The 27,545-nt window shown below is 32.9% G+C and overlaps 1 protein-coding gene across 2 annotated transcripts in view; it reads right to left on the reverse strand.

Moving 5' to 3' along the window:
- Positions 1-27,545, reverse strand: part of LOC143230135 (leukocyte tyrosine kinase receptor-like) — a 100,296-nt gene that overhangs the window by 61,272 nt on the left and 11,479 nt on the right. For both annotated transcript variants that reach the window (XM_076463211.1, XM_076463203.1), the window contains exon 2: positions 8,731-8,941. In XM_076463211.1, coding sequence (XP_076319326.1) covers positions 8,731-8,941 — 211 coding nt within the window. The remainder of the gene's footprint in view (positions 1-8,730; positions 8,942-27,545) is intronic.

Below are 27,545 nucleotides of genomic sequence, written 5' to 3' on the forward strand. Positions count from 1 at the left end.
ATCATAGGATGTTTGGTTATATAATCAAGCGATAGTATCAGATCATAGGATGTTTGGTTATATAATCAAGCGATAGTATCAGATCACAGGATGATGTTTGGTTATATAATCAAGCGATAGTATCAGATCACAGGATGATGTTTGGTTATATAATCAAGCGATAGTATCAGATCATAGGATGATGTTTGGTTAAATAATCAAGCGATAGTATCAGATCATAGGATGATGTTTGGTTATATAATCAAGCGATAGTATCAGATCATAGGATGTTTGGTTAAATAATCAAGCGATAGTATCAGATCATAGGATGTTTGGTTATATAATCAAGCGATAGTATCAGATCATAGGATGTTTGGTTATATAATCAAGCGATAGTATCAGATCACAGGATGATGTTTGGTTATATAATCAAGCGATAGTATCAGATCACAGGATGATGTTTGGTTATATAATCAAGCGATAGTATCAGATCATAGGATGTTTGGTTATATAATCAAGCGATAGTATCAGATCATAGGATGTTTGGTTATATAATCAAGCGATAGTATCAGATCATAGGATGTTTGGTTATATAATCAAGCGATAGTATCAGATCACAGGATGATGTTTGGTTATATAATCAAGCGATAGTATCAGATCACAGGATGATGTTTGGTTATATAATCAAGCGATAGTATCAGATCATAGGATGATGTTTGGTTAAATAATCAAGCGATAGTATCAGATCATAGGATGATGTTTGGTTATATAATCAAGCGATAGTATCAGATCATAGGATGTTTGGTTATATAATCAAGCGATAGTATCAGATCATAGGATGATGTTTGGTTAATTTTGAAGAGCAGTTTAAATACAGGAAAACAAACTTTGAAAAACAATATGTAGAATATTTTAGTGATTGATAATATGAAAATAACTAATGTTATAAGTGATATAAACAGCTCCAATTAGGAAAAGTTTTTAAGATTTCAATAATTATCGACCAATAATTTCCATTTTACCTATGAATGAAAAATAACGAAAGGATATTTATACAACAAATTGTTGGATTTTATTGAAAAAAAATATCATTATAAACAAGCGTCAATACGGATTTATTACAAATAAAAGTACCGTATTGTAATTAGAATACTTTTAAAATTAGTTTGGTTTGTTTTGAATTTTGCGCAAAGCTACTCGAAGGCCATCTCTGTGGTAGCCATCCCTAATTTAGCAATATAAGACTAGATGGAAGGCAGCTAGTCATCATCACCCACCGCCAACTCTTGGACTACTCTTTTACCAATAAATAGTGGAATTGACCGTCACATTATAATGACGCCCCCACGGCTGAAAGGTGTGACAGAGATTCGAACCCGCGACCCTTAGATTACAAGTCGAATGCCTTAACCACCTGACAATACGAAAAATAAAGTATTATATTTCTAAAAAAATAACCATCAAGAAATGGTTAGCGTTTCGGATGCGGAACGGATGCACTTGGTTCGAACCGTTATACACGCTTTGTATTTTGAGTTCTAGAAGTGTTATATAAGTGACAATTAATTCTGGTATTCGGTTAAGAACAACCAAACAGGCAACGTGCGCTATTGACTATTTTGTCACCCAAGTGGTCAATTGTTCTAAATTAGAGACTACTATAATTAGCGGTCAGGTCATGTGCTTCATAAGATTGAAAACAAAAGGAAATGATTAGAAATATTTTGAAGCAACTTCTAGAAAATTTGACAATGTTTACATTATAATATTTTCGCATGTGAAAAGGTGCACAAGGGATTTTGGTTTCAAGCAAAATGTCGATCTCTATAAACACGTTCAGACTATATAATATATTTAGAATTGTGTTGTGCAGTTTTTCTGTTGATTTAAATAATATTCAACAAGAGCCTCGATTTTCAGCTGTGGCAAAAAGGCTCATAGAATGGTTCTAAGTTTTTGTTTTGTTTTCAAGTACAAACGTTTTGTTCATAGCTCCATCACTTGTCCAATTTGAGATCCAATTACAGTAGCGACTATTTAGGATTCCTTCCTGTTTTATTCATAAAAATCTAAATATCACGTTCAGTTGACGCAGTAAGATAATTTTATCTATATAAGATAAATTGTTTAGATAGATTATCGTGTTTATGTTTTCTAACGAAAAGCTACACAATGGGCTACGTACGCTTTGCCCACTGCATGAATAGAATCCCGAGTTTTAGGGTTGTAAATGCGCGAACTTACTTCTGACCTACCGGGGCACTAGAAAAATTATTTCAGTTGTAATAGAAAGTTGTGAATTACAAAATTTGTAAAATAATCTTAATTTTGCACAGAAACAAGAGTGCGCGTGGAAAGATGAGAGGAACACCAGAGGGCGTATACTAAAACGCTAGAAAATACTTTGCTGCGTGTTTACAATTATCATATACTCAATTTTTAATGAGGCGCATGCAAAGAAATAAATTCATTGAGTTTCTATAGGCATGCGAGCGAATGCCTCTTTTAAAATTCAAATCACTAAAAGTCCAGACGCTTTCTGAGAGCCTCTTACTAAAATTAATTGTTTCCTGGGACTGTGCCCCAGATCCTTCTTTTACCCAGCAACGCCCCAGCGTGGAGGGAATCGTCACCAGTTAAACAAGCAAGCTTATATTACTTCCTTGTTTCGAACCGTGTATTGTTAGACACAGTTTCGTGTTACATTTTAGAATCGTGTGATCAGATTACTTATCGCTTTTCTACTTTTAAATTTTGCAGCGTAAAGAATGCTATAAGTTAAATAATAGTGGAAAAAAAACACGTTAATTAATTAAATATTATAAATATGTACTATTGACAGTTCATCACAAATTCTTGCAAATAATTAATAAACACTAAAATATAACGGTTTCATTTTTGTTACTAACATCGCATAATTAGATTTTTAACGTTTTTAAGTGAGTGCTCATATTTGTATTAGATAATTGATTTACTCAATTAATTAATGCAAATTAACACCATATATTGGTTGGCGGATGAGAAGTTTCATTCATAACTGTATTAATGAGCAAAAAAATAGTGAGCAGTATGTAAGTATGGCGGAAATATATACTGATTTGGCTTGTCTTCTTAATAGTAGATCTTGCCAGAATTAGGCCTAGGAAATTACAAGTACACAGTTAAGTGTTTAACCTGTTTCTTTTTTGATAGGGTTATTGGCTGTGATTAGTTGTGCTTTCACAAAAATGTGTTTGTTCTCGATATTCGTTCAGAGCTACTCAAGGCTTAACCAACTCTTCAACTACTATGCTATGAATGTCAATGTTATATAACGAACCAACAGCCCTAATGTGCGGAACGCGGCTTTGCTGTAACAACACTCCAAAAATGAGCCTCAGATTCACGGTTGGAACATTAACCACTAAAGAAGTCCAAGTTAAAAATGTACAGATGGTAGCACGTTTAATTCCATATACAGTAATTTGCAAAAGTGTTAGGACAATAAAATATTGTGTCATTCTTTCCATTTTATGAGGCTAATTCTTTCATGCTATTACATAATGTAAATTTTAACATTATGGTAATGCTTTACTGACCACTGTTGACAACTGAATGAACCAGGGTGAGAATATTTATTATTATTTAGAATTCCCTTGTACTTGTATCAAGGGTAAGTCATAAGGGTTCTGCTTGAATGAGCATAATGATCAGTCTCAGGATCTGAAATAAATGTCATGGTACCCCAATGTCTTAGTTATATAGAAAGAAGCTAGCAAGGAGCTAGCATGTGGTACCATATATATTAGAAGAAATCAACATGATATCACTCCACAAACAAACCTTGATAAAAACAGTGTTTAACACTCTATATTAAGTTTTTTGTCATGACATGGCCCAAAAATCATAGTGAATTGTCAGTAGAACAGAGAGCTCGCATTAAAGCTTTACGTGATGCTAGTTGGACTCTCCAACAAATTACTGCAGACTTGAAATGCTCCCCAAACATTGTCAAGGATACCTCAGATGGTGAGATAGAGACAGGTAAATTTGAAAATAGAAAAGGAAGAGGTAGAACACCTAAACTCAATGATACTGATGTTAGGTATCTCCGTTTATGTAGCCTTGGGGACAGAAGGAAGACTGTCACTAGTCTCAATAGTACCAAATGACCAAAAAGTACCATGTACCAAATGACCAAAAAGTACCATGTACCAAATGACATAAAAGTGTCCAGATCTACGGAGTCAAGAAGATCTGGTCTTGTAGCAGTTTAAAAACTTTTACTTCGATGTTCGTCCGAATATTGTCAAAAGATTGAAATTTACCAAAAAGTACAAAAATTGCACTGCTGATGACTAGTAAAGGGTGTTATGGATGTCAGACGAAAGAAAGATGAAAGATACTTACCTCAATGTATAGCACCTATCATTAAGAATGGAGGAGGTAATGATATGGTTTTGGGGTGTTTTCCACTGAAGCATCAGGAGATATAAATGGGTGGAATACGGACTAGCACAAGCACTCTCAGATACTGATCCGTTGGTTTGTGCATTATCAGTAAGGACACTTTGATTTTAAAAGTGTTTCAACAATGTGATAAGGCACAATAGGGAACACACAAACTATTAACTGTTTGCTGAACTCAAACACTTTCACTGAGTTTCTGCTGTACTAAATATGAAGATTAATAACATTTTGATGTCTCACCTGTTACGTACCTTCCATTGTTCTTTCAAAGTAGCCTGAAACCTAATTTTTGATTTTGTCCTAATCTTTCTGTACATTATTTTGTATATACATTTGGTAGAAAGAGTTTGATAAAATTCCATAAATAATATTAAACAGATGAGAAGACTAGATTCGGGTGTAACAGGAACTCGAAAAACAAATGTAAGAAAATTAAATTATTTCAAACGCCAGGTGTATGGACTTTGGAGAAATTCGATAAATTGTTTCTCGACATGATTGTATGGACTTTGGAGAAATTCGACAAATTATTTCTCAACATGATTGTGTGGACTTTGGAGAAATTCGACAGATTATTTCTCGACATGATTGTATGGACTTTGGAGAAATTCGACAGATTATTTCTCGACATGATGTGACTTTAGGTAAAACTTGAACCGGGTACTTTGTCGTAGTGATATAAATTCAGGGAAAAGTTTAACAGGTACTTTCTGAGAGTTAAAAGATCTAATTATAAAAAAAAAACTAGGTTTTCAAACTCGATGTGCTCGAAATGAAGGATAACTATTGTCAATTCCATTGGAGCTGATTCACTCCTCTTAAATATTATAAAGGTTTATATTTTTGTTAGGCCTTATTCTTAACTTTCTACGGAGATAAATAAACAAAATTCATTGCCCTCAGGCTTTCTAGTTTTTCATCTAAAACACTAGAAAATTAAATCACTTTCAATGAAATAATCCATCCAGTAGAATATGGTGAAAGTCAAAGCACAGCTGACCTGCATGGGTATTAGCACTTTAATTAAAATAAAGTAGATAACGTTTCGACCTTCTTAGGTCATCTTCAAGTCATCTTAAAGTGCTAAAACCCATGCTAACTGTCTTGAGAGTACATTTTTACTTCAAGCGGGTTTCTCATCATCACGAAAGACTCAGATGAACTACCAGTTGTTTTATAAACCGTTTTTTTCTATAAAAATCGAGGCCAAAAGAGTATCAATTAGGCCTTCCATTGCATATAGCAGTAAAAATATCTATGTTTTTTATCTGCTTTAACTGAAATTATCTCTTCTATCGCTTGAAACATAAAATCAATTGCAGCTTTCATACATTGTAGACAGATTTCCTTCAATAATGCATGAATATTTTAACCGTAGTCTCAGTAATGGTAGGATAAATAAATAAATGGTTGTTGGTTAGCACAAGCTAAAACAGTTTCGTAAACGACTCGCGTTAAGAAAGTTCGTTAGGGATATTCTTCATGTAATACAAAGTTTGATTGATTTAAAAATAGATTTGGCTGTAATTGATTGATTTTGAAGAAGCTTTTGTAATTTATTATGGAACTTATATTCTAATTTTTTGAAAGCCCAATTCATAATGAGATCATCTTCTCTGTGATAGAAAACGAACATCTCTGATAACGATTAATCTATGGGAGAGACTTCGGTGAAGACGATGGTTCCTTTTGAACCGACCACTAAAATATTTGTCTTATACTTGACTATTCAGCAAAATCTCTCGATTAGAGGTTCTTTGAAAAAGAACGAACGATAGGTTTTATTTTAATCGAGCAAGAATGTTTCGAAAGATCGTTCCCTCAATTATATAAAACGAACGGTTTCGTTTGTTTAGAATTCAGTTTGTTCTTTTCTGCATGACACATCACGAGCTCGAGGTTTACTTATTGAGAATTATTAGACAGAAAGTTGAATCTGAGGAAAAACGGAAAGTTATGGAAAAGTCATCATTTACATTTGGTCAGGTGATTAGGGTGATCTGAAGGTCGTGGGTTCGAATCCTCGTCACACCAAACATGCTCGTCCTTTCAGCCGAGGGAGCGTTATAATATTGCGTTCAATCCCATTACTCTTTGGTGAAAGAATAGTCCAAGAGTTGGCGATAGGTGGTGATGACTAGCTGCCCGTCCTCCGGTCTATCACTGTTAAATTATGGAACCGCTAGCGGAGATAGTCCTGGTGTAGTTGTGCGAGAAATTCAAAACAAACTAAACCTTGTACTTCCAACCTTGTCTGTTAAAAATAGAGAAGGTAAAATACATTGTTTCTGATTATGTGTGGAAAGAAATGATAAAATAATCATAAGGTGAGACGTCTATATTAAAAATTTCCCATTAGCTTTGATGTGGTGAGAAATTCGTTGCATATCCAAACTAATTGTCACTTCTTCAGGACAAAGTTTGTTGTTGTTTTTTTCCGACAGCTATTCGGCAAACCATCAAAGTTTGTTGTTGTTTTTTTCCGACAGCTATTCGGCAAACCCCAGTCACTGTAATAGCTTTACCAGAAGAGGGTACAAGCCGGGACGTTGGATGCACAAATTCCAACGTCATGAAATCTCTTTAGCTTCAATCCCATTAGCTGAAGTGTAAACTTAATTGCATATAAAAGTAAAGTTCAAGGTTCGATCCAATCAAAGTTCACTTAGTCTATTGCGAAGCTTTGCACTTGGGGAAAATGAATATTATTCCTTAGTTGGGAGGGGGGTATATCTCAAGAGAAGAATATGAGAGGTAATTAAACTCTATAAAAATGTGTTATGGAACGACTGTTATAAACACGAGGAAACTGTTTATAACACCGAACGAACAGTTACTTATGTTTTACTGAACTACGAAGATCGTTTTGTACGATGGCTATATGCATACCATGATTGAGAAACGAGATATAACAAATCTTTATTTAAAGCTAGTAGGTTCAGTGTCGCTTCAACAATAAACAAAAACTTGGAAATATGAGTTATAGCTTATGAGACATGGAAAGAAATGGAAACAAAACTATCCGATTTATTAGCAATTGAATATTTAAAGCATTCGAAATATCCACACAAAAAATTAATTTGAATTGTGAGATGATATGCAAATATTAAAAAAAATTCATCTATCATTTCACCGGAGTTTCTAGTTCGAAAAAAAATATTTAAAAGTTTTGTGATTTTTGAAAAGCAATGACATCAACATTCTGTATTAACTGTTTGTCCATGAACAGTTTGGGAGCTAGTAGGACCAATTCTGGAACGCGAACTCATGATATCTTATGTAGTTTTCTTTTAATAATTGGCATTTCTTTTATAATTAGCGTAGCTTCCTACTAAGCTGGCACCAAAGTCACTGAAACGTGCCCGGAAGGTCACTCTTACACTGCTAAATAAGGGGTGGCTAGCACAGATGCCCCGCGTGAAGCTTTCCGCGAAATTCGTAAGAAGCCAACCGATTTTTCCCCTCTTTCTTTTAGTTTTAAATGTTAAAACGTTATAACGGTATTTATCATTAAATTTCTGTGTTTTATGAGGGAAGCAAGATGTTAATAAATAATTAGCTTACTTTGAAAATAGAAAATATTTCGAATGCGAAAGAGAAAATTCGCTCAAAATCACTGAAATGTTATAGTTTTTAAAATATTACGTATTTTAAACACGCAAGCTGGTTAAGTCTCATACTCTAAGAAAGTCATGCTTGATTCCCGCCAGTGGCACAGCGATATGTCTGCAGACTTACAACGTTAACAACCGGGTTTTGATACCCTTCGTGGGCAGAGCACAGGGAGTCGATTGTGTAGCTTTGTGGTTAACTTCAAAAAAACTTATGCTTGAATGAGAGAGGGTCAGGAACCTCTCTGAAAGTTATTTTTAAATAAAAAATAACCTCATCACGAAATTAAGATTAATCCATGTAAAAGGATAACAAAACAAAAATAACTGATATCAACAGTTAAAGATAATTAAGGTTACGTAATTAATTACTAATAGCGTTTAATTGCAACTACGTGAGTTACCATCATGTTATTTAAGCAGTGTTAATACTAGAAAAGTTATGTTATATAAATAATAATTGAATAGATCTTTTTAACAGTTTTATTTTAAAACGGTTAAAAAGTGAGCACAGGTCAGGGAGGATATTAAACAGAGAGACTCCAAACTGTTTATGAAAACAGCTTGATACCTGAGTATTTTTAGTGTTATTGATGGTATTAAACAACTGAATTCAAATTGTTGAAGTAAAACGGTTAAGTTAGCAAGATATCTTAATATGTTGTCGAGGGTAGTAAATAAACAGGCTTACATATTTCTGCTGTTTCCAGGATAGATTAACGTTTCCCACACAACATCTCGTGTCCTCACTACGACGCTGATACGTCCCTCGGTCATGTCAAACATGTGTAACCAGAACTGTACCTCACAGTCGGCCTGAGTACCACTCGTCAGCCACGGGCTCTTGATCTCGATTCGACGAGTCGTGTTTGGTTCTTTCACAAAATGATACAAAAAATGGCCTATAAAAGAGAGTGATTCCTCATAATTTACTCTCATGTAGGAAAATAATTTCTACACATAGAGTGAGCTCTAATAAATAACAGCAGTAATAAAACGTTATGTTACAAACACAAAACGCCTGATGTTTGAATGAATACAACACAAGTTCAAGTTAAGTAACAACACAGTCAATGTTTTTACAATTTCGCGCAAAGCTGCAAGAGGGTTATGTGTGTATACGTGTGATTACAGTAAACACTATCTGTTATACGAGTGACCACAGTAGAGACTATCCGTTATACGAGTGATTAGAGTGGACACTATTTGTTTTAATATTACAGTATTTGTTTGTTTTTTTAATTTCGCCCAAAGCTACCCGAGGGTTATGTGTACATACATGTGATTACAGTGGACACTGTCTGTTTTAATATTACAGTATTTGTTTGTTGTTTTTTTTTATTTTCGCGCAAACCTATACGAAGGTTATCTGCGCTAGCCGTCCCTAATTTAGCAGTGTAAGACTAGATGAAAGGCAGCTAGTCATCACCACCCACCGCCAACTCTTGGGCTACTCTTTTACCGGCGACCCTCAAATTACAATGGCCTTAACCACCTGGCCATGCTGGGCCCAACAGAGTCATTTTGGACTGATAAAATATAACGCAATTCATTAACTACTAGACAATATTTGAATCTAATATCATGCAATCTGCACACACACACACACAAACACACACAAATAACAGTGTAGTTAAGTCAACACAACTGTGAACTGAAAACCGTTTTCATTTATGTTGCGAAAAACACACAAAAAACGTATTTATATTGTTACAACAACTTATTGTGTTATACTTCACACAAATGTTTGTTTGGGGAACACGATTTGTATTGCTCTGAAATAGCGTATGAGTGTCCGGAAATGGTTACGATCTGGTCACTTGTATAATAATTTTGCTAACTTAATTCCCGGATGTAGAATTATAGCTGTTCTCTTAAAGCATCATGACGTCAATTTATTATTTGATCCGTTGTCATAATAAAATAAACACATAAAAAAGAACTCTCTTCTTCTCTGGTACTTAGTATAAGTTGATAAAATCTTATCTGCGTTAGAAAAGACTTTTTTTGTTCAGTTGGTCGCACCATGAGCAACCCTCTGTATGAAGACCCATATAAAAGTCATTTCTAAATTAAATATAAAAACTCTTCAAATAAGAAAGTGAATGAGAGACGGTTAATATCAATCGTTCATAAACAATGTAAACAAGACAGTAGAGACGGCATTTACATCATCCATACGTAATAGTACAGGCAATAATTAACATACGTCATATATGTTATTATCCAATCACAGTTTAGTTTAATACCTCCTGTCTGTTAACATTCCACTACAGTGTGTGCTTGTGCTATTATGTGCAACGATATAAATGTCATTTTTATGTTTTGTTTACTCTGTTTATGAAGGAGTAATATAAGCCATCTCTAGATTTACAACATCTTTGGGGAAAGGTTTTTTATCTTTATTTGCTTACTTGTTTGTTTTTTGTAATTCGGTGTTTCAACAGACATGTGAAGATTCTATTTATAACCAAGTTCTAACTACAATAAGGTTCTAACTGTAATGTTTAATCTTTTTCTATTATTGGGTGGCAATTCCTGTTTCAATGTGACGGCCAATCCCACTATTCATTAATAAAAGAGTAGCCCAAGAGTTGGCGGTGGGTGGTGGTGACTAGTTGTCTACCACCTTCCTAATATTTTAGCACTTATAAACTAAACATCAAATATAGACACAAATATTTGTGTAAATTATCTCTTCTTTCGTACATTAGTATTGGCTTGGTGAACACTTGCTAAACATTGGGACAAACTCCCGTGTAAAACGTGCTCTTTTCTCTTTGATATTTTGTAGTGACAAAATAAAGGTCCGACGAAGAACTCAAACAAAATGTTATATTTGTTCACTGGTCGTTAGAACTGAGTAGTACACGAATCGAATTTCATGCAAAATCGTATTTGTTCTACGATAGTTAGAACTTCATGTAAACACTTGAATAAGAACACATGTAAAAACACTCTTTTGTTCTAGAGCAGTTAATAGCTTCATGCAAACACTTGAACAAGAATCTATGTATAAACACTCTTTTGTTCTAGAGCAGTTAATAGCTTCATGCAAACACTTGAACAAGAATCTATGTAAAAACAATCTTTTGTTCTAGAACAGTTAGTATATTCATATAAATACTTGAACAAGAATCTATGTTAAAACACTCTTTTGTTCTAGAGCAGTTAGTAGCTTCATGTAAACACTTGAACAAGAATCTATGTAAAAACACTCTTTTGTTCTAGAACAGTTAGTATATTCATATAAATACTTGAACAAGAATCTATGTAAAAACACTCTTTTGTTCTAGAACAGTTAGTAGCTTCATGTAAACACTTGAACAAGAATCTATGTTAAAACACTCTTTTGTTCTAGAGCAGTTAGTAGCTTCATGTAAACACTTGAACAAGAATCTATGGAAAAACACTCTTTTGTTCTAGAACAGTTAGTATATTCATATAAATACTTGAACAAGAATCTATGTAAAAACACTCTTTTGTTCTAGAGCAGTTAGTATATTCATATAAATACTTTAACAAGAATCTAGGTAAAAACACTTTTTTGTTCTAGAGCAGTTAGTATATTCATATAAACATTTGAACAAGAATCTATGTTAAAAAAACTCTTTTGTTCTAGAGCAGCTAGTAGCTTCATGTAAACACTTGAACAAGAATCTATGTTAAAACACTCTTTTGTTCTAGAGCAGCTAGTAGCTTCATGTAAACACTTGAACAAGAATCTATGTTAAAACACTCTTTTGTTCTAGAACAGTTAGTATATTCATATGAATACTTGAACAAGAATCTATGTAAAAACACTCTTTTGTTCTAGAACAGTTAGTATATTCATATAAACACTTGAACAAGAATCTATGTAAAAACACTCTTTTGTTCTAGAGCAGTTAGTATATTCATATAAATACTTGAACAAGAATCTATGTAAAAACACTCTTTTGTTCTAGAGCAGTTAGTATATTCATATAAACATTTGAACAAGAATCTATGTAAAAACACTCTTTTGTTCTAGAGCAGTTAGTATATTCATATAAACACTTGAACAAGAATCTATGTAAAACACTCTTTTGTTCTAGAGCAGTTAGTATATTCATATAAACATTTGAACAAGAATCTATGTAAAACACTCTTTTGTTCTAGAGCAGTTAGTAGCTTCATGTAAACATTTGAACAAGAATCTATGTTAAAACACTCTTTTGTTCTAGAGCAGTTAGTATATTCATATAAATACTTGAACAAGAATCTATGTTAAAACACTCTTTTGTTCTAGAGCAGTTAGTATATTCATATAAACACTTGAACAAGAATCTATGTAAAACACTCTTTTGTTCTAGAACAGTTAGTATATTCATATAAATACTTGAACAAGAATCTATGTTAAAACACTCTTTTGTTCTAGAGCAGTTAGTAGCTTCATGTAAACACTTGAACAAGAATCTATGTAAAACACTCTTTTGTTCTAGAACAGTTAGTATATTCATATAAATACTTGAACAAGAATCTATGTAAAAACACTCTTTTGTTCTAGAACAGTTAGTAGCTTCATGTAAACACTTGAACAAGAATCTATGTTAAAACACTCTTTTGTTCTAGAGCAGTTAGTAGCTTCATGTAAACACTTGAACAAGAATCTATGTAAAAACACTCTTTTGTTCTAGAACAGTTAGTATATTCATATAAATACTTGAACAAGAATCTATGTAAAAACACTCTTTTGTTCTAGAGCAGTTAGTATATTCATATAAATACTTGAACAAGAATCTATGTAAAAACACTCTTTTGTTCTAGAGCAGTTAGTATATTCATATAAACATTTGAACAAGAATCTATGTAAAACACTCTTTTGTTCTAGAGCAGTTAGTATATTCATATAAACACTTGAACAAGAATCTATGTAAAAACACTCTTTTGTTCTAGAGCAGTTAGTATATTCATATAAACACTTGAACAAGAATCTATGTAAAAACACTCTTTTGTTCTAGAGCAGTTAGTATATTCATATAAACATTTGAACAAGAATCTATGTAAAAACACTCTTTTGTTCTAGAGCAGTTAGTAGCTTCATGTAAACATTTGAACAAGAATCTATGTAAAAACACTCTTTTGTTCTAGAGCGGTTAGTAGCTTCATATAAACACTTGAACAAGAATCTATGTAAAAACACTCTTTTGTTCTAGAGCAGTTAGTATATTCATATAAATACTTGAACAAGAATCTATGTAAAAACACTCTTTTGTTCTAGAGCAGTTAGTATATTCATATAAACATTTGAACAAGAATCTATGTAAAAACACTCTTTTGTTCTAGAGCAGTTAGTATATTCATATAAATACTTGAACAAGAATCTATGTAAAAACACTCTTTTGTTCTAGAGCAGTTAATATATTCATATAAACATTTGAACAAGAATCTATGTAAAAACACTCTTTTGTTCTAGAGCAGTTAGTATATTCATATAAACATTTGAACAAGAATCTATGTAAAAACACTCTTTTGTTCTAGAGCAGTTAGTAGCTTCATGTAAACATTTGAACAAGAATCTATGTTAAAACACTCTTTTGTTCTAGAGCAGTTAGTATATTCATATAAATACTTGAACAAGAATCTATGTAAAAACACTCTTTTGTTCTAGAGCAGTTAGTATATTCATATAAACACTTGAACAAGAATCTATGTAAAAGCACTCTTTTGTTCTAGAGCAGTTAGTAGCTTCATATAAATACTTGAACAAGAATCTATGTAAAAACACTCTTTTGTTCTAGAGCAGTTAGTATATTCATATAAACATTTGAACAAGAATCTATGTAAAAACACTCTTTTGTTCTAGAGCAGTTAGTATATTCATATAAACACTTGAACAAGAATCTATGTAAAACACTCTTTGTTCTAGAGCAGTTAGTAGCTTCATATAAATACTTGAACAAGAATCTATGTAAAAACACTCTTTTGTTCTAGAGCAGTTAGTATATTCATATAAACATTTGAACAAGAATCTATGTAAAAACACTCTTTTGTTCTAGAGCAGTTAGTATATTCATATAAACACTTGAACAAGAATCTATGTAAAAACACTCTTTTGTTCTAGAGCAGTTAGTATATTCATATAAACACTTGAACAAGAATCTATGTAAAAACACTCTTTTGTTCTAGAGCAGTTAGTATATTCATATAAACATTTGAACAAGAATCTATGTAAAAACACTCTTTTGTTCTAGAGCAGTTAGTAGCTTCATGTAAACATTTGAACAAGAATCTATGTAAAAACACTCTTTTGTTCTAGAGCGGTTAGTAGCTTCATATAAACACTTGAACAAGAATCTATGTAAAAACACTCTTTTGTTCTAGAGCAGTTAGTATATTCATATAAATACTTGAACAAGAATCTATGTAAAAACACTCTTTTGTTCTAGAGCAGTTAGTATATTCATATAAACATTTGAACAAGAATCTATGTAAAAACACTCTTTTGTTCTAGAGCAGTTAGTATATTCATATAAATACTTGAACAAGAATCTATGTAAAAACACTCTTTTGTTCTAGAGCAGTTAATATATTCATATAAACATTTGAACAAGAATCTATGTAAAAACACTCTTTTGTTCTAGAGCAGTTAGTATATTCATATAAACATTTGAACAAGAATCTATGTAAAAACACTCTTTTGTTCTAGAACAGTTAGTATATTCATATAAATACTTGAACAAGAATCTATGTAAAAACACTCTTTTGTTCTAGAACAGTTAGTAGCTTCATGTAAACACTTGAACAAGAATCTATGTTAAAACACTCTTTTGTTCTAGAGCAGTTAGTAGCTTCATGTAAACACTTGAACAAGAATCTATGGAAAAACACTCTTTTGTTCTAGAACAGTTAGTATATTCATATAAATACTTGAACAAGAATCTATGTAAAAACACTCTTTTGTTCTAGAGCAGTTAGTATATTCATATAAATACTTTAACAAGAATCTAGGTAAAAACACTTTTTTGTTCTAGAGCAGTTAGTATATTCATATAAACATTTGAACAAGAATCTATGTTAAAAAAACTCTTTTGTTCTAGAGCAGCTAGTAGCTTCATGTAAACACTTGAACAAGAATCTATGTTAAAACACTCTTTTGTTCTAGAGCAGCTAGTAGCTTCATGTAAACACTTGAACAAGAATCTATGTTAAAACACTCTTTTGTTCTAGAACAGTTAGTATATTCATATGAATACTTGAACAAGAATCTATGTAAAAACACTCTTTTGTTCTAGAACAGTTAGTATATTCATATAAACACTTGAACAAGAATCTATGTAAAAACACTCTTTTGTTCTAGAGCAGTTAGTATATTCATATAAATACTTGAACAAGAATCTATGTAAAAACACTCTTTTGTTCTAGAGCAGTTAGTATATTCATATAAACATTTGAACAAGAATCTATGTAAAAACACTCTTTTGTTCTAGAGCAGTTAGTATATTCATATAAACACTTGAACAAGAATCTATGTAAAAACACTCTTTTGTTCTAGAGCAGTTAGTATATTCATATAAACATTTGAACAAGAATCTATGTAAAAACACTCTTTTGTTCTAGAGCAGTTAGTAGCTTCATGTAAACATTTGAACAAGAATCTATGTTAAAACACTCTTTTGTTCAAGAGCAGTTAGTATATTCATATAAATACTTGAACAAGAATCTATGTTAAAACACTCTTTTGTTCTAGAGCAGTTAGTATATTCATATAAACACTTGAACAAGAATCTATGTAAAAACACTCTTTTGTTCTAGAACAGTTAGTATATTCATATAAATACTTGAACAAGAATCTATGTTAAAACACTCTTTTGTTCTAGAGCAGTTAGTAGCTTCATGTAAACACTTGAACAAGAATCTATGTAAAAACACTCTTTTGTTCTAGAACAGTTAGTATATTCATATAAATACTTGAACAAGAATCTATGTAAAAACACTCTTTTGTTCTAGAACAGTTAGTAGCTTCATGTAAACACTTGAACAAGAATCTATGTTAAAACACTCTTTTGTTCTAGAGCAGTTAGTAGCTTCATGTAAACACTTGAACAAGAATCTATGTAAAAACACTCTTTTGTTCTAGAACAGTTAGTATATTCATATAAATACTTGAACAAGAATCTATGTAAAAACACTCTTTTGTTCTAGAGCAGTTAGTATATTCATATAAATACTTGAACAAGAATCTATGTAAAAACACTCTTTTGTTCTAGAGCAGTTAGTATATTCATATAAACATTTGAACAAGAATCTATGTAAAAACACTCTTTTGTTCTAGAGCAGTTAGTATATTCATATAAACACTTGAACAAGAATCTATGTAAAAACACTCTTTTGTTCTAGAGCAGTTAGTATATTCATATAAACACTTGAACAAGAATCTATGTAAAAACACTCTTTTGTTCTAGAGCAGTTAGTATATTCATATAAACATTTGAACAAGAATCTATGTAAAAACACTCTTTTGTTCTAGAGCAGTTAGTAGCTTCATGTAAACATTTGAACAAGAATCTATGTAAAAACACTCTTTTGTTCTAGAGCGGTTAGTAGCTTCATATAAACACTTGAACAAGAATCTATGTAAAAACACTCTTTTGTTCTAGAGCAGTTAGTATATTCATATAAATACTTGAACAAGAATCTATGTAAAACACTCTTTTGTTCTAGAGCAGTTAGTATATTCATATAAACATTTGAACAAGAATCTATGTAAAAACACTCTTTTGTTCTAGAGCAGTTAGTATATTCATATAAATACTTGAACAAGAATCTATGTAAAAACACTCTTTTGTTCTAGAGCAGTTAATATATTCATATAAACATTTGAACAAGAATCTATGTAAAAACACTCTTTTGTTCTAGAGCAGTTAGTATATTCATATAAACATTTGAACAAGAATCTATGTAAAAACACTCTTTTGTTCTAGAGCAGTTAGTAGCTTCATGTAAACATTTGAACAAGAATCTATGTTAAAACACTCTTTTGTTCTAGAGCAGTTAGTATATTCATATAAATACTTGAACAAGAATCTATGTAAAAACACTCTTTTGTTCTAGAGCAGTTAGTATATTCATATAAACACTTGAACAAGAATCTATGTAAAAGCACTCTTTTGTTCTAGAGCAGTTAGTAGCTTCATATAAATACTTGAACAAGAATCTATGTAAAAACACTCTTTTGTTCTAGAGCAGTTAGTATATTCATATAAACATTTGAACAAGAATCTATGTAAAAACACTCTTTTGTTCTAGAGCAGTTAGTAGCTTCATGTAAACACTTGAACAAGAATCTATGTAAAAACACTCTTTTGTTCTAGAACAGTTAGTATATTCATGTAAACATTTGAACAAGAATCTACGTTATAAGTTTCGTTTAGCGTATCGTAATTAGCAGCCTGATTAAATCACTACAACAAGAACTCACGTAAAACATTTTGTTTGTTCTATAGTAGTTAATAGTTTGAAAAAAAAAACGTGAAATGTTTTTTGTTTTTTGATACTTAGTTATGTAGCTCCACAAATCTAATCAGAAACCATAACAACGTACACTGGTCGTTTTTTAGCACTGCGCAGAAACAGTAAATATCTAGCCGTAATATGATCATTTATGTCCTGTGGAAGGACAGCAGTAAGTGTACAGGCTTACAAGAATAAAATCTAGGATTTAATTCCCTACAATGGACACAAACAAATAGAGGATGATTTGTTGTTGTAGATGCCATCTGCAAGATAAAAACTTGACAGTAATTCCTAGAAAATGCTGTGTTTCTTTGTTGTACTAAAACAATCACGTGGTACACATTTGAAAACGACCCCTTAAAATGCTCAGTATTATTTGACCACTAGTGTTTCAGCAGCAAGGCAGCAGGCTAACGACGCATCAGGTTTAGATACCCCCTGTAGGCAGAGCACAGAAAGCCCATCGTGTAGGTTTCTGCTTAATAACAACCAAACATATTTTTGATTGTTTTACTTAGCAACCATGAAGTGAACACTCGAAAGTAGCTTCTAAAAAATCTTGGGTTTGTTTTGTGTCTTAGCAACCACGTTGCAAACTTAACTTTAATTCGTAGGTAGTGATCCTTTCTTGTCTTATTTAGCAAATAAGTGGAAAAAAAACTCGAAATCATCTCGTAGATGGTGCTCTATTTGTTGTTCTGCACTTAGCAACCAAATGGTAAATGTCGAAAAAATTACTTGTCATTGTTTGTTTTTTTTCCCGCATTGCACGAGACACCTATGAAGATAAAATTGTACAAAGGTTTTAGTTCGTTCTGTTATACCTACTCAAGAATGTGTAAAATGTGGTGGTTTTTGGAGTTATATCAATAACACTTTAAACGTAACCTTGGAGTGTTTAAATGTTTAATGTGTTTGTTTTGGAAGTGTTTTCCAAAAGTGTTTTCTTCTCTTTTAAATATTGTAAGGCCCGATATGGCCAAATGACTAAGGCACTCGACTTGTAATCTGAGGGTCACGGGTTCGAATCCCCGTCACACCAAACATGCTCTCCCTTTCAGCCGTGGGGGCATTATAATGTGACGGTCATTACCACAATTCATCGGTAAAAATCAGTTGGCGGTGGGTGGTGATGACTAGCTGCCTTTCCTTTAGTCTTAGACTGCTAAATTAAGGACGGCTAGCGCAGATAGCCCTAATGTAGCTTTGCGCGAAATTCAAAAACAAACAAACAAATAAATACTGTAATATTAAAACAGATAGTGTCCACTGTAATCACACGTATGCACACATAGCCCACGTGTAGCTTTGCGCGAAATAAGAAAACAAACAAATACTGTAATATTAAACCAAATAGTGTCCACTGTAATCACACTTATCCACACACAAAGAAGAACATCGCAACTGGCGCATGAGACAGCAGAACGAAATACACATTTCTGAAACTGTGACAAACAACGCGTCATGTTAGGCCTGATAGACATGAAGAAAGAGATATCGGTATAACGGACAGATTGATAAACAGAATTTAGTCAGTATGATACGAGATAAAATGTTTATAATTTTAAACAGCACATGACGTCATGTTGTGTATAGGGGAGGGCGGTGCTGGATGGCCACGAGCCTAGGTTGTAACAATGTCGATAACTTTCCCGCGTGCTGAAGCCAGCAGCCGTGATATCGTGACCACTAATATATTCAAACACGTCACTTGCTGTTATAGTTTCATTTTAGTAGGAAGTTCCTGTTGGATGCAGGAGTAAAAACTGATATTTTCACATGATTAAGTGAATATTTTCTACTGCAAAGATTTCGTTGTTTTATTTAAGTTATACAGAATTTGAAGATACAGTCCTGGGGCTATGCAATGGTACACACAAATCATTTCCAGATAAACTGCGATTTGAGACACCTTGACACGTTTAACTTGGGAAGTATTGAGACGCGTGTCAACCAGCTCAACAATGAGGAATGCGAATGTGTTTTTTATGCTCTAAAAACAAAAGTGGATATAATACAGAAAAATATTTAAATACGATTCATTTAACTTTAACTAATGTACAAATATTGAAAATCAACCAAAATTATTACACAATTCTCATTGTGTCGTTCGTGTCAACTTACACGTGACTGTGTTTCAAGTTGGTCTATATTTAAGGTAGGTTGACACACAGCGCGCACTCTTCTATTGTATTCATATCAGAGAATATTAGCAGAGATGTAAGTTATCTGTTTTCGCTGTTTAATAGAAAAAGGTTTATACTTTACGTTGGTATCGAAAATTCTTATCTTGAAATTGGCTGGTGACTTTTATTTAAAAATCAAATAAAGTGAGTCAAGTAGACACGGCCTCCACCAATTCGTTCCTTTGTTTTTTCAATAACGTAGATGTTGGTTGCCGTTTAAAATTGTTCGTAAATATAATTTTGATTTGATTTTTATAAATAAAGAAAAAAGGGGGCGGTATTAGTCCACTTAGAAACACCTGGTGTCACGAATTCTGACGTATGTCTCTAATACATTGCGTTTCTCAAAAAGCTACAAAGTTTTCTAAACTAACTGGGAGAACGTGGTGGCGCACATTCTATGACACCCCTTCGTAAGACGAGTCCACTATTTTCAATTAAGCACAAAGTTGCACAACGGGCTATCTGTGCTTTGCCCAGCACAGATGAATAAGAGAAACGTGTTGTGAAAAATGTTCTTGAGATTAGATCATGTACAAAGTTACAAGGATAAGGGATTTTTGGTTTCTTATTTAAACTAAAAAAAAAGTATTGTTAATTAGGTTTCACGAGAATAAGATATTCTGTAATGTCCGTCTAAACCTATTAGCTAACATGATCGACACATCTTACACAAGTCAACACCAACATTGTTCTGTCTCTAATTAGCTCGTTTTTGCGAGACAGAAGTAAAAATTTATTAATAACCAGTGATGGTTTCTTTTATATAGATACGTGACAAACTTTTGACCAGAAAATTATTTGTTTATTTCAGAGCAAGTTCATATTGAGTTATTTGGTATGTCCAACGAGGGGAATCGAGCCCTGTATTTTATTGTTTTAAGTCCGTAAACTTATCGTTGTCTCGCCAGAGAACCTCGAAAGTAAATAAAACGAACAACAAATTATAATGAGGAAGAAAAATACTTTATATAACAGACAATTAACTTCTAAGCCTCTTTAATTAATATGATTAAAAAGCCCGCTAAAATTTTTTGATTACATGAAACTACGACATTTTACTTTGAGGTTTGAATGTTATATTCACAAAGTGTGAAGTTTCAATGAAACTATCTACGTTGAATATCTAAGTGTTTTACGTTGAAAATGTGAACAGCATTTTATTTAAGGTACATCAAGAAAGGTTCCTATAGTAACGAACTTTATTTAAAGTGTCAGTATAGGGGGCCGGCAGAGCTGTTCCTTCAGTTCAAATTAACTTTTATTATCCGCTTGTGTCTCAGATTCTATGAAATATCTTCGTGAGACGGTGCCACTGTTTAATAAATTATGTGCTTGTTTAAATTATGCACAAAGTTTTACTTCAGAAAATCAACTTTAATAATATTTTGTAGCCTTCATGATCAAACTTCAATAATCCAGTAAATCTTTCTGCCCCAGTTTATTATCACAACGCTTTTCTTAGCAGTTTTACATGAGGATTAGGGTTACGAAATTCAGTGGGAAGAATATTGGTATATAACGCGACCTCTACTTTATGAAATAATAGTTTATGTAAGTAAAAGAAACGACCGTTTCAACTCAGCGTCTCGTTACATGATATCTTTGCAAATGTTCATTTCCTAGAGAAGCAAAACGAAATAGTGATATAATAATAACATTTGTTTTTTATTTGTAAGAGTTTGGTAGTTTGTATGTTTGTGTGATATAAACCCACTGACAAAGTCGGATGTTCATTGTCTTTCGTAAAGAAACAATTACTCATGTTAATATTGTATACATTTCATATTCAGGCGAAATTCGTGATATGACGTAGATGCTCTTTTTCAACTATGTGTCCTGGAAAACATTTTTATTTATTTTTCAAGCTTTCCATTCCTCTACAGATTTAAAGACAAGAAGCTCTGTATTAAGGTCAAATAAAATGGAAGGGTGCTCATACAGTATGAGCTGACTTTATTATACAGTGTACTAAGTTTTCTATCTACTGAAATATCGTTTCGAGTCTTTAGTGCTTTTCACACGTTCGAAAACAATCGCACAGCTGCTAGTTTTCTCACTTATACGGTCCGTAGTATCTACAAATATGTATCAGTGGTCTCACCCTTACGGTCGGCTCGGCATGGCCAGGTGGTTAGGGCGCTCGGCTAGCAATCTGTGGGTCTCGAATTCGAATCCCTGAGCCACCAAACACGCTCGACCTTCAAGCTGTGGGGGCGTTATAACTTTATAGATAATCCCACCATTCGTTGGTAAAAGATTAGCCTAAGAGTTGGCGGTAGGTGGCGATGTCCTTTGGTCTTTCACTGATAAATTATGTATGACTAGCGAAGATAGCCTTCATGTAGCTTTGCGCGAAATTCAAAAAACAAAACAAACTATATATCAAATATCTTACCCATATGATCCGTAATATCTAAAACTATGTATGAAAGATCTCACCCCTATGGTCCATTGCATCTCCAAATGAGTATTAGAGATCTCACCCACACGGTTTCTATAACAACGATGTTAGTTCATAGCATCTTTCAGTATGTATCATCAATCTCACTAATATGATCCGTAGCATCTACAAAAATGTATCAATGAAGCAAGCAGAGAGTCTTCATAGATTCATCTATAATTAAGCATACATATGAACAAGATGAAAAACAGTATATCTATCATCAAGCACGAGCTGTGTAAGTGGTAAGATCCCTAAACTATTGTCAGTATTTCTATTCAATGATTGCTTCATTTTCAGAAATGACTTAACAAAAAGGATTTATCTGAGAATGTGAAAATATTAAAGAAATATTTTCTATGTATGTATACATGTATGGAAAGTAAACGAAGCTACTGAAAATGTGAAAAGAGATTTAAAAAAAATGTGAAAATCGCCCACGCTGTATAGTTCAGTAGAAATGTCAAAGGGTCAAAAGTAGGCTAGAGAAAGAAAGTCGGACAGGAGATTAAAAAACAAGCAAACATACGATGCATAGCTATGAAGAATTGAAGATATATACAAGTGGAATAATGAAACATGTACATGTTCTACTTTTTCATTAACAAACTGTAGTTTTACTGGGATAGAAACGTGGGTTGCCATACAAAATTGTCTAAACAATAGGTATGCTACACACTCAAATGGTTTCAACTCTATTCTTTATAGAACAGTAGCTAGGTAGATACGCGCATATATAGACGATTTTCTGTTACATTAGGTATTATGTACAATGAAATACATTTTAATTTGAGAGACACCGAACACCGAGAATGGTACGTTCTTGCGTTTAAAGTAACTTTGTTTAGTCCTCTCACGTGTATATAGTAAAAAAAACAATATCCCTTATCCTAACATAACAACGCAATTTACTGTGCGCAAAGAAACAGAAATGTCCTTATCCAGTATACATCCAGAATCAAGTAAGTCCATCCAAACACTTCAACAATCTATTGAACATCCAGACACTTCTACCGTCTACAGACTATCCGAACACTTCTACCATCTACTGTCCATACATATACGTCTACTGTCTACTAGCCATTTAAACACTTCTACTCTCTACTGACCATTCAAAAACTTCTACCGTCTACAGACTATCCAAACACTTCAACAATCTACTGTCCATACATATACGTCTACTGTCTACTAGCCATTTAAACACTTCTACCGTCTACAGACTATCCAAACACTTCAACAATCTACTGTCCATACATATACGTCTACTGTCTACTAGCCATTTAAACACTTCTACCGTCTATAGACTATCTGAACACTCTACAATCTACTGTCCATACATATACGTCTACTGTCTACTAGCCATTTAAACACTTCTACCGTCTACAGACTATCCAAACACTTCAACAATCTACTGTCCATACATATACGTCTACTGTCTACTAGCCATTTAAACACTTCTACCGTCTATAGACTATCTGAACACTTCTACAATCTACTGTCTACTAGCCATTTAAACACTTCTACCGTCTACAGACTATCCAAACACTTCAACAATCTACTGTCCATACATATACGTCTACTGTCTACTAGCCATTTAAACACTTCTACCGTCTACAGACTATCCAAACACTTCAACAATCTACTGTCCATACATATACGTCTACTGTCTACTAGCCATTTAAACACTTCTACCGTCTATAGACTATCTGAACACTTCTACAACCTACTGTCCATACATATACGTCTACTGTCTACTAGCCACTTAAACACTTCTACCGTCTACAGACTATCCAAACACTTCAACAATCTACTGTCCATACATATACGTCTACTGTCTACTAGCCATTTAAACACTTCTACCGTCTACAGACTATCCAAACACTTCAACAATCTACTGTCCATACATATACGTCTACTGTCTACTAGCCATTTAAACACTTCTACCGTCTATAGACTATCTGAACACTTCTACAATCTACTGTCCATAGATATACGTCTACTGTCTACTAGCCATTTAAACACTTCTACCGTCTACAGACTATCCAAACACTTCAACAATCTACTGTCCATACATATACGTCTACTTTCTACTAGCCATTTAAACACTTCTACTCTCTACTGACCATTCAAAACCTTCTACCATTTAACAGCTATCCAAACATACTCACAGTCTACTAGCTCTCAAATACTTTCTACCGTCCACTGGCTATCCAAGGACTTCACTGTCTTCTACTCTCTAAATGGCTTTCCTAATGTTTCTATCGTGTACTTTATAATACATGATGTAATAAGAATTTTAGACATAATTTATAACACAGAAAATGACACTTCAATTGTTATGAATGTCGGTTTTCTCGGAGAAAAAACAACAAACAAACTGAAAGAATCATCAACTAGCCAAAAACTTTAATTTCCTGTGTCTGTTGATAACCATCTAGAATTGTTGTTTCACAGGCAGTCTGAGCTCAGTAGGCTCTGATTATATTTTTTTCTTTTGGATTTATTATATGGATTCACTCTATACTGAACAGGAACAGAGATAATTAGTTTTGTCTGAGTGTGTCTTATCATTGAAACTGCGCAGAGTTATAGAGAACTTCGGTTTCACGATTACACTCCAGAGTCTCAAACATGTCCTTGTGGCTTCGATAAAAAATGAGTGAAACACTTGTAGCAAACAAGCACCAACTTATTTTCCTTTAGTTTACTTTAGGCTCATGTAGTTTTTGCATAATGGTAGCGAAAATCAGTTGTTTTACTTTTCTATCTACAAGGCTGGTAAGATGTCAAGCGCTAAAATAAAATCAGTTGTTTTGTTTTTCTATCCATAAGGTTAGCAAGATGTGAATAACCCGAAAAAATCAGTTGTTTTGTCTTTCTATCCATAAGATTGGTAGGATGTCAAGAACAAAAAAAAATCAGTTGTTTTGCCTTTCTATTCACAAGACTGATAATATGTCAAGAACCAAAGCAGTGTTTGTAGGCCTTACTATGTATATTCACAAAATTACTGTGATAAACCTGTGTTGTGTGTTACAATAAAGATAAACTCTCTAGTAAAACTCACAGAAACTCATACACTTCAAAACTGATGTGTAGTTAGAAATACTTCTTTTGTTTTAGGTGATACTAGTAATAGGACATTAAAAGGACACAAGATCACTGATAAAAAGTGGCACTTTTAAAGCATCATAAGGCAATACCTTTGTGTGTGTATGTGTGTGTGTGTGTATGAGGGAGGTATTAGGGAAGATTATGAGGGGTGAGGGCTAACTCTGGTACATATAGGATAGGAAACCATGAAAAACAGATATATATTGTTTTACACCTATTCAATCAATCTTATAAACATTTCAAAAATCCAGAGCTGAACATTGAATTATTGCATGTTAACAATTAACAACACAATTGGTGTTTTACTGTAAACACCTACAATGCCCTGTTTTCCGTTCATTTCAAATCTGAAATGCTGTTTCTATCTAACAACTATGAAATTAGGCGTATCTTTTAGTACTTGTGGAAATGTTTTAACTGAGAAAAAGAACACTTCTGGGGCATAACAGGAGGAAGAGAAGGGCCTGAGCCCCTCCAGTCCTCCTAACTGCAGTGATATCACCTCCACCTCATATCATACGTAGCTTAACTTCCTGGAATGTATTCTCTGTACTGGAGTTCCTCAATGTTATCAATGTGAACAATATTTATTGTTCAATTCTTACCTTTGTGTTATCATAAATAATTTCGAACATTGATTCAGTTAAAGTTTCGTGTTATTATTTTCAACACTTGGGTAGTATTGTTATTTAAATGTTTGAAAAATTATTGTTTTCAGTTTTATTGTGCTATTATCCTCGACATTCTAATTAATACTTTACAGGCAATTTCTTGTAGTGCTGTTGTAAATTCATCAGATAAATATAAACGTTATTTAGTTTTACTGTATTATTATTCTTAACATAATAACCTGATGATCAGTTTTCATATCAAATCAATGTAAGTAAGCCTGATAAATATGTTATTCAGTTCTATTGTTTTGTTATCTTTAATATGATTATAAATTAATCAGATTTCATGTGGTATCAATGTAAACAAGTCTAACAAATATATATGTTAGTTAGTTGTTATAATGCTACCCTTAACATAATTATCTAAGTTTATTCCATACTTTATGTAAGTTCCTATGCCAAGATAAACGACTCATATGTGATGATGACAAAAACGTATCTAACATTGTACATTTGTTACAGTTTTCAACTTTTAATAAAGGTTTATTTTTTTTTACAGAACCAATCTCTACACTATATAACCTTATCTATCTCAAGTTTTTTGTGGCGCCTTCTCAACGAAAGAAAATTTCTGTAGTTTTCAAACACATACAATTTAACACAGAAATACATTCACAATTTACAGAAGCTATAACAAAACTCTTAAGCCTATATATTTACTCTATGGCTACGTGATAGTATAATTAGTGTTCAATGCAATCACCTTTAAATTTTTCTTACAGATGTTTACAAAGCTATGTCTTGTTAATAAATATGGCGACATTGCAAGGTTTCTACCAAGGTCAATAACAAAATTAAAAGAAACGTTTTAAATCAAGAAACGGATAATATATTCTCAAGGGATGACTGCTTCTTATTAAAAATAAAGTTATTCTTTAAGATGAAAAGAAAAACTCTCGTAAAACAAATAGGTTATTTGATAAAACAACAAGTATGCAGAAAAATTCTTGTAAGTCGTGCAGAAATATAATTACTAATTGTTTTCCACGTGAATTACACTGACAAAGTGTCAGAATGTGACAAAATATTGATTTCATTTTTTTTTTTTTTGAATTTCGCACAAAGCTACTCGAGGGCTATCTGGGTTAGCCGTCCCTAATTTAGTAGTGTAAGACTAGAGGGAAGGCAGCTAGTCATCACCACCCACCGCCAACTCTTGGGCTACTCTTTTACCAACGAATAGTGGGATTGACCGTCACATTATAACGCCCCCACGGTTTAAAGGGCGAGCACGTTTGGCGCGTTTAGGGCGCGAACCCGCGACCCTCAGATTACGAAGCGCACGCCTTAACGCGTTAGCCCCTATTGATTTCAAAGTTTTTTTGAATGAAAATCATTCAAATAGTTAGAATAGCATATAATAGTCCCTTGGAAAAACTATGGCAAAATATATGAAAAGCTAGAGTAAATCATGTTTTCAGCTATAATAATGTAGAAATAAGTTATTTTGTTCATCCTGAACTGTCGTACAATGAAAATGTATCATACACGCAAAGCAGTTAAAAAACCCTAAAATAGTACAATGATTTCCACATGATTACTGTACTGAAAATAAACATTCGTGACATTCTTCACCAATAAATTTTCGTACAGTGATAATAAACTTTATCATCCT

This window comes from Tachypleus tridentatus, chromosome 1, assembly GCF_004210375.1.
Source record: "Tachypleus tridentatus isolate NWPU-2018 chromosome 1, ASM421037v1, whole genome shotgun sequence".
Lineage (NCBI taxonomy): Eukaryota > Metazoa > Arthropoda > Merostomata > Xiphosura > Limulidae > Tachypleus > Tachypleus tridentatus.